Source organism: Rattus rattus, chromosome 4 (assembly GCF_011064425.1).
Source record: "Rattus rattus isolate New Zealand chromosome 4, Rrattus_CSIRO_v1, whole genome shotgun sequence".
In the NCBI taxonomy this organism is placed as follows: domain Eukaryota; kingdom Metazoa; phylum Chordata; class Mammalia; order Rodentia; family Muridae; genus Rattus; species Rattus rattus.
The window spans coordinates 53,024,810-53,035,737 of record NC_046157.1 but is presented as its reverse complement, the minus strand read 5'-3'; the positions used below and the strand labels follow the sequence as shown (position 1 = coordinate 53,035,737).

Here is a 10,928-nt window from a genome sequence, read left to right as displayed (position 1 = left end):
GCCTAGAGAGCGCTCTGACAATGGTCCACATGGAGTGGCCTAGAGAACGCTCTGACAATGGCCCACATGGAGTGGCCTAGAGAGCGCTCTGACAATGGTCCACATGGAGTGGCCTAGAGAACGCTCTGACAATATGGTCCACACGGAGTGGCCTAGAGAGCGCTCTGACAATGGCCCACACGGAGTGGCCTAGAGAGCGCTCTGACAATGGCCCACACACAAAAGACTCAGATTCCATGTCTTGAGCTTGAGACCTTTATTAAGAGAACTGTGCATTTTAGATGATTACCAAGAATTCTGACTCATAATATCTATGAGGATACTAATGTCATTTCTCTTGTTTAATGAAACAACAAACAGGAAATCAACAGATTTGTTCACAACTAAAACAAAATTCATGAATAGAGAGGAAGCCACCAGCATTTCCAGTCGGTCCTCAGGGCTACCCGTCATAAACCTCTGCATGAGCATGCTGTGGTCCAGTGCGTCCTCTCCTTGCTTATGAGCGCGTCGCGGACAGTGAGAATGGACAGAGCCAGGCTGTGTTTTGCGTCCCCCACACCTAACTGCAGCGTGTGTGAGAGGGACATTTACTGCATGTTCTATGAATGGAAACGTGTCGTTAGCTCTGTAGTTTGCTGGAAGCAAGACAAAGCTGGCCTTTTGAGGGACTGATGGGAAAACAGTGAAGCAAGATGCATCAGAATGGGCGCAGCGATCAGCAGCTGCTTCACACGCTGTGCTTGGAGGGGCCTCTCTGAGAACTGCTAGGTAAGGTGAGGCCCGCGTCAGAAGGTGCGCCACTGCCATCCTCACTACTGCTTACAGCACAAGGGCTTAGAAAGGTCCTCTGGGGTTAAAAGTGCAACACAAAATCCTGACCCCAGGGAAAGGCCCACAGAAACATACACGGGGCGAGCACAGCGTCAAACACAGGGAAGGAGCGTCTGGTGTGGAGTGTCACCCAGAGCCTGAGAGCCTGGGACAGCAGAGGGAGTCCAGAATGACGTGAGTCGAGCGTCTGACCTTCCGTAGGTCACAGCGCCCTTCGGGATGGTCTTAGCTAGTTATTCCACTTGGCCATGTCTACACAGCACCTGCAGCAGGGTCCCTTGCCGTGTGTAACGCCAGATGGTGGCAAGCCGTCCTTGACACCCGGGCATCGAAGTAGCTTGGTAAGATGGGGACACACGGCTCAGCTGCCTACCATCTTTCCACAAAATGGAGTTTATCTCTGTGTTATCCCTTCTCAAGCAAAAGTCAAGTTAGAGGAATTCTTTGTAAAGGGGGCTTTCAAACTAGTCCTTTGGGCATTTAAAAAATCTTCATATAAAAAGTCCAGCTCTTTAAAACATATGCACAAACATTTTTCCTTTAAAAAAAACCAACTCATTTCTAAGCCAAAGTAAGTTACACCTGGCAGAAATGCCTTCGTTAACAGCTCAGGGCCTCCAGAGACACAGAGCTGTGTATTTTGCACGTTTTCAAACCTCAGAGACACCAAGTCAGAGTATTTACCTCTAACACCAAGACAATATAACCCTGGCTCAGGACTCACCAATCTTAGTCTTGGGAATAAAAACCTGACATTCAGTATCATGTATATGTAGTGATGATGTATTCTATCATATTAACTTGTCTAGTTGATGAAAAACCAAGATAGACATTTTCAAAAGCAATTCAAAACTCAGGGCACAAAACTATGAAGACAGAAACCTCTGAGCACACGATGTGCTCCATTTGGCAATATGTAGACTATACCAGAGAAAAAGGAAGCTAGGCGTGGAACAAGAGGAAGGCGTGGTGTGTGTGAGGTGATCTCAGGCCCAGAGCTCTTCAGTTCTTCCGAATTTGTAGATCAGAGTGCTGGAAAGAGATGGATAAAGCCGTGAGAGGCTCAAACGAGCCACACAGAGTTCACTTCTTGCATGGCTCAAACGTCTAAAATGCAGAGTCAGCTGAGGAGTGCTGGGTGCTGCTGAGGAATGTGCTCCTCTGTAAAGCAGACACATGATGAACTCCCACCCCCACAACGCCCACAGCCACTGCACAGGGAAGTGTGCCACAGGGAGGCTGTCGTGTGTGGCTGTGATACAGGCCACTTTACATCTCTGAGAGCCTCTCTGGACTAGCCTAGTGCAGGGCAGAAGTAATTCTCTATTCGTCAGCAATTGCTGTAGGTGGGATCCTGGAACGTGCCAGACCTGGCTAAGTGCTGGAACATGGCTGAATCTAAAGGAACAGAGTCTAATGAGGGACATGACTGACACCGTCAAATCCAGCCACAGGGACGTGCTGTGAAGGAGTGGCCGGAGGTGTCCGTCAAAACAGATCAGAAGGCACTGAGGCCATCATCCCAGCACCTGGGAGGTAGAGGCAGGAGCATTAGGAATCAGGGTCATCCTCAGCTATGGACCAGCCTAGGATACATGAAACTTGGGCCCAAAAACCACAACCCCAACAAAGTGCACAGAAAGCTGCAAATGGGAAAAATAACCCTAAACTGAGAGGTAAATGGAAATAGTCAATAAGTTAACACAGCCCAGGCCTTAGATATCAAAGAGGTTATAAACAATCAGGGGTGCTAAGGAGAGACACCAAAGACCTGAGCTGAGCTTCTAGGGCCCAAAATCCAGTGTGTGGGGTGAGCAGTCCGCCTGGGCGCTGAGGAAGCTCAGCTCAGGGAGCCTCAGGACAGCATGCTAGGAACCATATACACGGGATGGAGGGAAGAACAAGGAAAAGCGAAACACAAGGGCAGGGAGCCACAGAGCTGTGACTACTGTGACAAGCATCTCTAAGAGCTGGGCACAAGAGAAAGAGGAGAGGAAGCAGAAGGCAGGAGGGGAGAAGGAGGGCTAGGGAGAAGGGGAAGGAAAGGGAAAATGGAGTAGAAGGAGAGGAGAGGCAGAGGAGGGGGAGGGGAAGGAGAGGCAGCAGTGATCACTGCCACCACCTAGGATTACTATGAATGTACCTGAAACCTAAGAAAGACAAAATGGACAGAAAATAGTCAATGAAATACTAACTTAAAAACCTCAATTTACGAAATCTATAAGTCCTTATTCTTTAGTGCAATAAACCCCTAGCACAAAACACATGAAGAAAACTGCACCACACATTGCCACATGGCTATGATGGTGGCCAATAGCAAAAGGTGCTCAGGTGAGCGTCCCTGATTTGGCAGAAAGATAATCCTGTAAGTGCACAGCTAAACCTCTCACACATCCACAGATGTCCACTTCCACGAGGACAGCACCCGGGTTTCCCATGAAAGGCTCTAAGAAGTTTCTTCTAAGAAATACTTTTAATACAATGTTACTTTTACCTTACTTTAAGTTGTCTAGAAAACTCAAGTCCCAGCAGTTTCTGTATACAGTGTTTTCCCTTTCATTTTTGGAGGCAGGTCTCACTGTGTGGCCCTGGCTGTCCTGGAACTAGCTATCGGCTGGCCTCAAACTCACAGATTCACCTGTTCCTTTTTCTTACAAGTGTGCATGGTTTTGTTAAGAAAGCACAGGCGGGGAGGGCGGCAATGGGGGGGGGGGGAGGGGAACACCCATAAAGAAGGGGAGGGAGGGGATGTTTGCCGAAACCGGGAAAGGGAATAACACTCGAAATGTATATAAGAAATACTCAAGTTAATAAAAAAAAAAAAAAAAAGAAAAGAAAAGAAAAAAAAAAAAAAAAAAAAAGTGGGGTTGGGAACTGACCCCCCTTTCTGCCCCCTGTGGGAAAAAAAAAAAAAATTTATAAATTGAAAAAAAAAAAAAAAAAAAAAAATTAAGAAAGCACAGGCTACGGCAGCAACAATCTAGACTTAAGCTCTCGCTCTGCATTCACTTGCTATGTCTTTCAGGAGCTCCGAGCTTGTCTCCCCTCCACACAGAAGAGCACGTGGTACTTATTTAAGTAATAACGGAATGAAAGGGGAAGAGAGACTGCCCAGATAAACGAGGTCTTGGCAAATAGCCGGGCCCTGGCTAAAAGGTTCCTACTAATGTTCCATGACCATCACACTCAGGATGCTGTCGACATTTCTGTAAATGTTTTAGGTGTAATGAGAAATGAGGTGCCTTGGAGCTAGAAAGATGGCTCGGCAGTCAGGCACTTGCTGTTCTTGTAGATAACCCAACACCACATGGTGGCTCAACCACCTTCGATTCCAGTTCCTGAGGCTCTGGTACACTCCAGGCCTCCTCGGGCACCAACCATACCAGCATGCACACAGCACACGTGTATACAAGCAGTCACTCACACATACACATAAAATTAATCTTTTTAAAAATATAAAAGTAAAGGAAATTAGACAACTTACCTAAAAAATATAAGTGCATTTTGAAAGAACACAGCTAGTCCAGGGTAAACATCAATATCTGCACACAAAGAGAGAAACGGATCAGAGGAGAGGGCGGCAGACGGAGGAGGGGGAGGGGAGGGGAGTGCTGTTCAGAGCTCTGTGTCAGAACACAGGACATTTACTGTCAACTCTAAGATGTCTACAATGAAACAAACAATTTCATTCCCTAAAACAGAAGATTGCTTTTACTCTAAATGAATGCCAATGGGCTCTGTCTAACTCAGGCCACAAAGGCGCCGGCTATGTGGAATCCACAGAGGCAGATCACTGCAGCCCCACAGAGAGTGGAAACTGAGGCCGGCCTGGGAAACAGTGGGTCACAGTCTCGAAATCAAACAAACAGTGCCAAGAAAGCAGAACACCGTTCACTGGTAAGGCCAGCATAGAAATCAAAAGGGGGTTGGCTACATTGTTGATTATTTAAGTCTGCTGACTCCTGACATCCTGCAAACCCTGAGTGACACAAAGGAGCCATCATGCTCTCCCTGACTGAAGCAATCAGATAAATATCCATAGGAAGACAGGGACTTTGTTAAACTGTAACCACTGGTGTGAACTGGTGTGAACCCACTGGCTAGCATAGAGAAACTGGTCGACATTCAGTCTTTTGAGAGCATAAAAAACAAACAGCAGGTTGGCTGGAGAGCTCCAACTCTGAGCTTAATTCTGTTACTGACTAAATGCATATCCTTAAGCAGGTTACTAAATCTCAGGGCCTTAACTTTCTCATCTGTAGAATGGGCACTATATCAGTGTTCACCCCACAGGAGTGGGAATTAAGAGGGTGACTCTGTATAATCCCTGCAACTGTACTTGGATCATTAATTGATACCAGACACATACACCTTATCTAAAATCTGGGGATCAGAGTTCAGTTTTTAGATTTAGGGATGGCTTGCCATACACAAATCTTGGGAGTGGACCAACCGTGGACATGAAGTTCAGTTATGCTGCATGTGTACCTTTACACACAGTTTCAAAGTGGTTTTATACAAGTTTTTAGTACACCTGTTTGACTACATCCATCGCACGAGGTCAGGAGGTCAGGGGTTGACTTTGAGACTTGTGTCAGATCAGAACTGAGAATATTTCCTATTTTGGAGCAATTTGGATTTCAAATCAGATTAAGATGTTCATGTATACATAAACGGTAGCTGCTATCATAAGAATTAATAGTTCAAGAAGCTCTCTGATAAAATCTGAAATATGTCAGGAATGGCCCTGAAATGAAAGAAAGCTCACTTTCTAAGTAGCGAGGCACACAGACCAGGCAGCGCTGCTGAGTGAGACACTGCTGAGAGGCCTCTTGCTATGCACTCGCTTCTAAGACTAAGACACAGGAAGTGAGCAGTCGGTACAGAGGTCCCCGGTGCTGTACAGGAGAGCCCGGCTCTCTATAGTAATGTCAGCGTCTGTCTGTTTCTCAAGTGAGATGAGCAGACCCATCACCTAGTGCCGGCTTTCTGAGTTCTTAGTCTAAACTAAAGTTTTTAGTTTAAACTTAGTTTAAACTAAAACCAACTGGTGTTTACAGCACCGTAGCTGGCTCTGGCCTAGCAGCCCACAGCCAAATACACTTAGTTCAAATGCACTTCTGCAATAGAACTCTTTGAACCCTTAGAATAATGCGATGGAGAGACACAAGCCATACGTCCATAGATCAGGTTTCCCTGTACACTAGTAAAGTCCCACTGTTCAGTATTCTGGGTCTGAGGACTGAACCATGCACAGGGAATGAGCACAACAGACCTGTATCCGGTTCCCTTTCTCACTGTGGTCCCAGGGACAGACCTCTAGTGTAAGAGTTCAGCTGCCCAAGGGAAGGCGTTCAGGAACTCTAGGGGGCGCTGGAGGCCTGGATTGGTTAGGGCTGTGATTTTCTATGAGCCAGCCCTCTCACAAAGACAGGTTCTATGAATTAGTGTGTCTTTACCCAGAGAAGAATTTAACCTAATCCAATAATCACCAGTCAGAAGAGGCCAAACATAAAACCCGCCTGTAACATAGTGGAGAAATGCGCACTTACTTTGAGTAACATATGCACCAAAAAGGATCCACATGGAGGCGATAAGCGATCCGAACATCAACATGAAACCGATGAAGAGCCAGACCCGAGCTCCTGTGAACAGCAGCTCTGGTTACAAACACGCAGGCCTCAGAGCTCCGTCATGTCCTACAGTCATGCCGCACTGTAAGCGGCCGACTCACTGCGAAGCCTGCACACCCCTGCTACGACACTAAACTGCATAAGGATTTAAAATACATATATGCATTTAAGATGCACACACACACACACACACACACACACACACCCCAAAACAAAAAAGCTAAAATGGCTTAGACAACTTGGCAAGGAGAAGAGCTAGCTCTTTGCTGCCAGAGAGATCAATTCCTGAGCAAGTTAGGAAAATGACCTTGGCAATTACCTCACTAAATCAGCTTCTTAAACCACACCTGAAAGGACGGAATGACTAATGTATCAGATGGCCATCACCAGCCCCTCAGACTCAGTGTCAAGCTTCTAAAGAACATCCAAGGCTCTACACAGCAGCTACTCTACAGACAGACAGATCGCTCTGCAGCTACTCTACAGACAGACAGCAGCTACAAGGAAGCCAATGTGTACCACACTCCTGACAGGTTCAGGGGCACAGTGTTTCTTCAGCCTGCGGTTGTGACCTTCTAGCACTTCAGTGGCAGTTACCCAGATGCTCGGGCAGATTCCACAGAGTCTTACAAAGTGGGAGTGAGGGATAATCTTGACTGTCAGTTTGATGAGACTGAAACTCTCCCTGGAATGTCTGTAAGGAAATTTCTAGACTCGGGTAACTGAGATGGGAGCTTCGCCCTGAGTGAAGATGCCACCACTCCACAGGCTTGGAGCCTGTCTCAAATAAAAATGGAGAAATCGGGCTGGCAGAAGCTGTTGCTAAGTGCTTGCTGCACAAGCCTGAGGTCAAGGTCAGATCTCCCCCACTGGGTGGGTGGAGACAGGTGGGTCTGGAGCCTACTGCCAGGCCAATCAACTGAACAACGAGAGACCCTGTCTTAAAGGGCGTAGGGCTGGAGATCAGCTGTTAAGAGCACTGGCTGCGGCCTGGAGAGATGGCTCAGTGGTTAAGAGCACTGACTGCTCTTCCAGAGGACCTGAGTTCAAATCCCAGCAACCAGATGATGTCTCACGACCATCTGTAATGGGATCTGATGCCCTCTTCTGGTGTGTCTGAAGACAGCTACAGTGTACTTACATATAATAAATAAATCTTAAAAAAAAAAAAAAAAAAAAAAAAAAAAGAGCACTGGCTGCTCTTGCAGAGGACCCAGGCTCAGTTCCCATACCCCTGTGGCAGCTCACAGCTGCTGTCCGTACTGCTGTCCGTACCTCGTTCAGGGGATCCAACATCTTCCCCTGGCCTCCCTGGGACCAGGCATGGCACACAGTGCACTAGCACACAGCCAGCAGAGCACTCATACACATAAAATAAACCTAGAGACTCCGAGGAGGCTCGGCCCCTCAGTCTGGAGACTTGTCCCTGTTCCGCGAGTGTTCCTGCGTCGCCGTCATGCTTACCAGTTCTTCCTAAGCAGCCGCTCTCATAGCTGTCACCTCGCACCTGGGCATTGGATACAGCATTTATCCTACAGACACAAAATCAGCCCATGAGCCTAAGGAGTTAACAGAAGTTGTAGTGCACAGAAATATTATTCCTTTTGTTTTCCACAAGGCACACCCAGAAAGCACACCAGAGACTGAGACAGGCGCTCATCTTCTTCCCATCCCTCCTTTGTTCTTTCTTTTGAGACAGGGCCTTACTATCCAGCCCTTATATAGGCCAAGCTGGCTTCTAATTCACAGAGACCTACCCTGTTCTGCCTCCCAAATGCTGGGACTAAAGGCGTGAGCTACCACACCTAGCTTCTCGTTTCTTTACCTATTTTACACATGCATATACAGAGGAGTCCGTGTTATTTATCCCATTTTAAAGTTCTCACTGTAATAATTAAACAGGGGAGCTGGGGATGGCTCAATGGTTAAGAGCACTGGCTGATCTAAAGATCCCAGAACCCACATGGTATAGCCCACAACCATCTGTAACTCCAGTTCCAGAGGATCCGATGCCCTCTGCTGGCTTCTACAGGTACTGCGTACATTTGGGATACAGACATGTAGGCAAAACACCTGTACAAATTAGATAAAATAAAAATTATTAAAAATAATAAACAGGGGTAAAGCTTAGTGTCAAAGCACATTCGTAGTGTGCACAAGGTTGTGGGTTAAACTGAGAGAGAAATGGCCAAGGGAGGAAGGGGGAGGGAGGGAGAAAGGTGCCGACAGAAGGGGGTGCTTATTCATAGTTTGAATGGAGAGTAAGCAGTTTTATCTTTCACAATTTAAACTTTCCAGTTTACATAGCAAGTTCTAGTAGGGCAACATAGAGAGACCCTTTCTCAAAATAAATGAATCAATAAATAAACACATAAGTAAAACGCAATTATTAGGCCAGCTGTGGAGGGACACACCTTTAATCCCAGCCCTTGAGGGACAGACAGGCAGATCTCTGAGTTTGAGCAAAGCTTGGTCTACAGAGTGAGTTCAAGACAACCCGAGCTACACGGTGAGACATTGTCTCAAAAAATGAAAATTTGTTTTCGTTTTTTAATGTCTGTGTGAGCGTGAGCACGTGTGTGTGCATGTTTATGTATGTATAGATGTGTATTTGTGTCTTAGACATGTACCATTGAGCATGCACATGTGTGTATATGAATGTCCATACATGCATGTGCAGGTGCGTGTGTACATGTACCTTCCTGTTCTGTGGCAGTCAGAAAAGAGCTCTGTGGTGTTGGCTCTTTCCTACTTTTCTGTAAGCATGAGACTCAGACTCAGAGCTCCAGGCTTGTGCAGCAATCCCCTCACCTGCTGAGCCATCTTGCCATCCTGAGCTTCTGTCTTATATGTCACTAAGAATGGCTGTAGAATTTAGTCACATCTTTCTAGCAGCTGTAAGAGAATCATGGGCCATTTCTCCTTGTATTTCAGATTATATTTTTCAGTTCCAAAAGTAGACTTCCCCTAATAAATAATATATATGTGTGTGTGTATGTGTATACATATGTATATAGTGTATATGTATATATGTGTATATAATATATATGTGTGTACACATATGTATATATGTATATGTATACATATATATTTATATTTTGTGGGGGAGAGTGTTTTACCCAAATATGTGTACCACATGTGTGCCTGGTGCCTGCGGAGGCCAGACGAGGGCGTCAGATTCCCCGTAACCAGTGTTTCAGACAGTTATGAGCTGCTCCTTGAGTGCTTAGGAATCGAATTGGGGGGAGGTTCCCCTGTAAGAGCAGCCAATGCCCTGAAGCACAGAGCCATCTCTTCCACCCTGTGACACTTTTTCTTTCTTGGCAGCATTGACCAACAACAGCAAAAGTCAGCAGGATTCAGGGCCCATGGAGCACGCCTGCTCCCCGGGTGCTCAGCTTCCCCCTGGGACCTTGGTCTCTTTCCCTCGCCCTCTGACTGTGCTGGACAGAGGTGAGACTGGTGCAGAGGAAGTCAGTCCGAGGCTTCGTTTCTCTTGATTACATCCCTTTAAGGTATGTCAGGTATTGGAGTGCACGAAAACACTGGAAACCTTTTGTGAGTCTTTTAACTTTTTTTTTTTTTTTTTTTTTACAAATTTTACACACATAAAATTTATAAGAAAGACTTTTAATAAAAGGGAAAACAAATTCATCATGTTTAGGAGGGGTCCATCAATAAAGTTTAAAAGTTGTTTAAAAAACATTAAGGGTTAAGGAGGACTGTTTTCGAAAAGGCGGTGAATTGAGAGTCACTTGACACTTACATGAAGAAGGCCAGCGTGGAGAAGACACCACACGTGTGGAAGGCGTGGTTTAGCTGCTCAGGCTTAGGATACACCACGGCCGCATCGATCATTATCCACCAGCCTGTAAAGAACTGCAGAGCCCAGGAGGGCAGGAGGAAACTCAGTGCACGACCCTCAGTGGCCCGCCCCCACCCTGCATGAACGAGACAAGGACCTCTGTGCTGTGCTTTGGATGGTGCACTATAAAACTCACGTCCTTGGTTTCCCCTTTCTGTACAACTGATGGTGTGAGACACCCTGTCAGATCTGAGAAGGGCTCAACAAGCTGACTTACTTGTGGCTGGCTCAGTTCCTCCCTCCGCCATCAGGGCCGAGCAGCAGCCTCCTTAGTTACCGCCCTTAGTTACCACTGCTCCCTGGCTCCCTGCAGCCTTCTCGCTGGACAGCCCCACAGACTCCTGCCTCACGGACGGATGCTCAGATGCTCGCTCACAGGAGCCAGTTGTCAGGGTTCCCAAACTATAGAGGCCTGCGATTGTTACAGCTTATGTAATTTAATTAAATATCCTGTCGCTGACTGGACACGAGTGTATAAGACACAAGCTTTTCCTGTCAATCAAGCTAGCCATGCTCGAACAGACAGGTGCCAGCAACTGCCCAGAGAAATTAAGGACAGGATGCAAGAACCCTTTCCTAAACTCACAAAAATAGAG

General features: G+C 46.6%; 1 protein-coding gene across 3 annotated transcripts in view; it reads right to left on the bottom strand.

Moving 5' to 3' along the window:
* Positions 1–241: 241 nt before the first annotated feature.
* Tmem50b (transmembrane protein 50B) overlaps positions 242–10,928 on the bottom strand; it is a 31,151-nt gene continuing 20,464 nt past the window's right edge. For all 3 annotated transcript variants that reach the window (XM_032900432.1, XM_032900434.1, XM_032900433.1), the window contains exons 3-7: positions 10,234–10,346; positions 7,932–7,999; positions 6,387–6,479; positions 4,319–4,376; positions 242–1,866 (exon numbers count right to left, since the gene is read on the bottom strand). In XM_032900432.1, the coding sequence (XP_032756323.1) occupies positions 1,821–1,866; positions 4,319–4,376; positions 6,387–6,479; positions 7,932–7,999; positions 10,234–10,346 (378 nt within the window). In that variant the 3' untranslated portion in view covers positions 242–1,820. The remainder of the gene's footprint in view (positions 1,867–4,318; positions 4,377–6,386; positions 6,480–7,931; positions 8,000–10,233; positions 10,347–10,928) is intronic.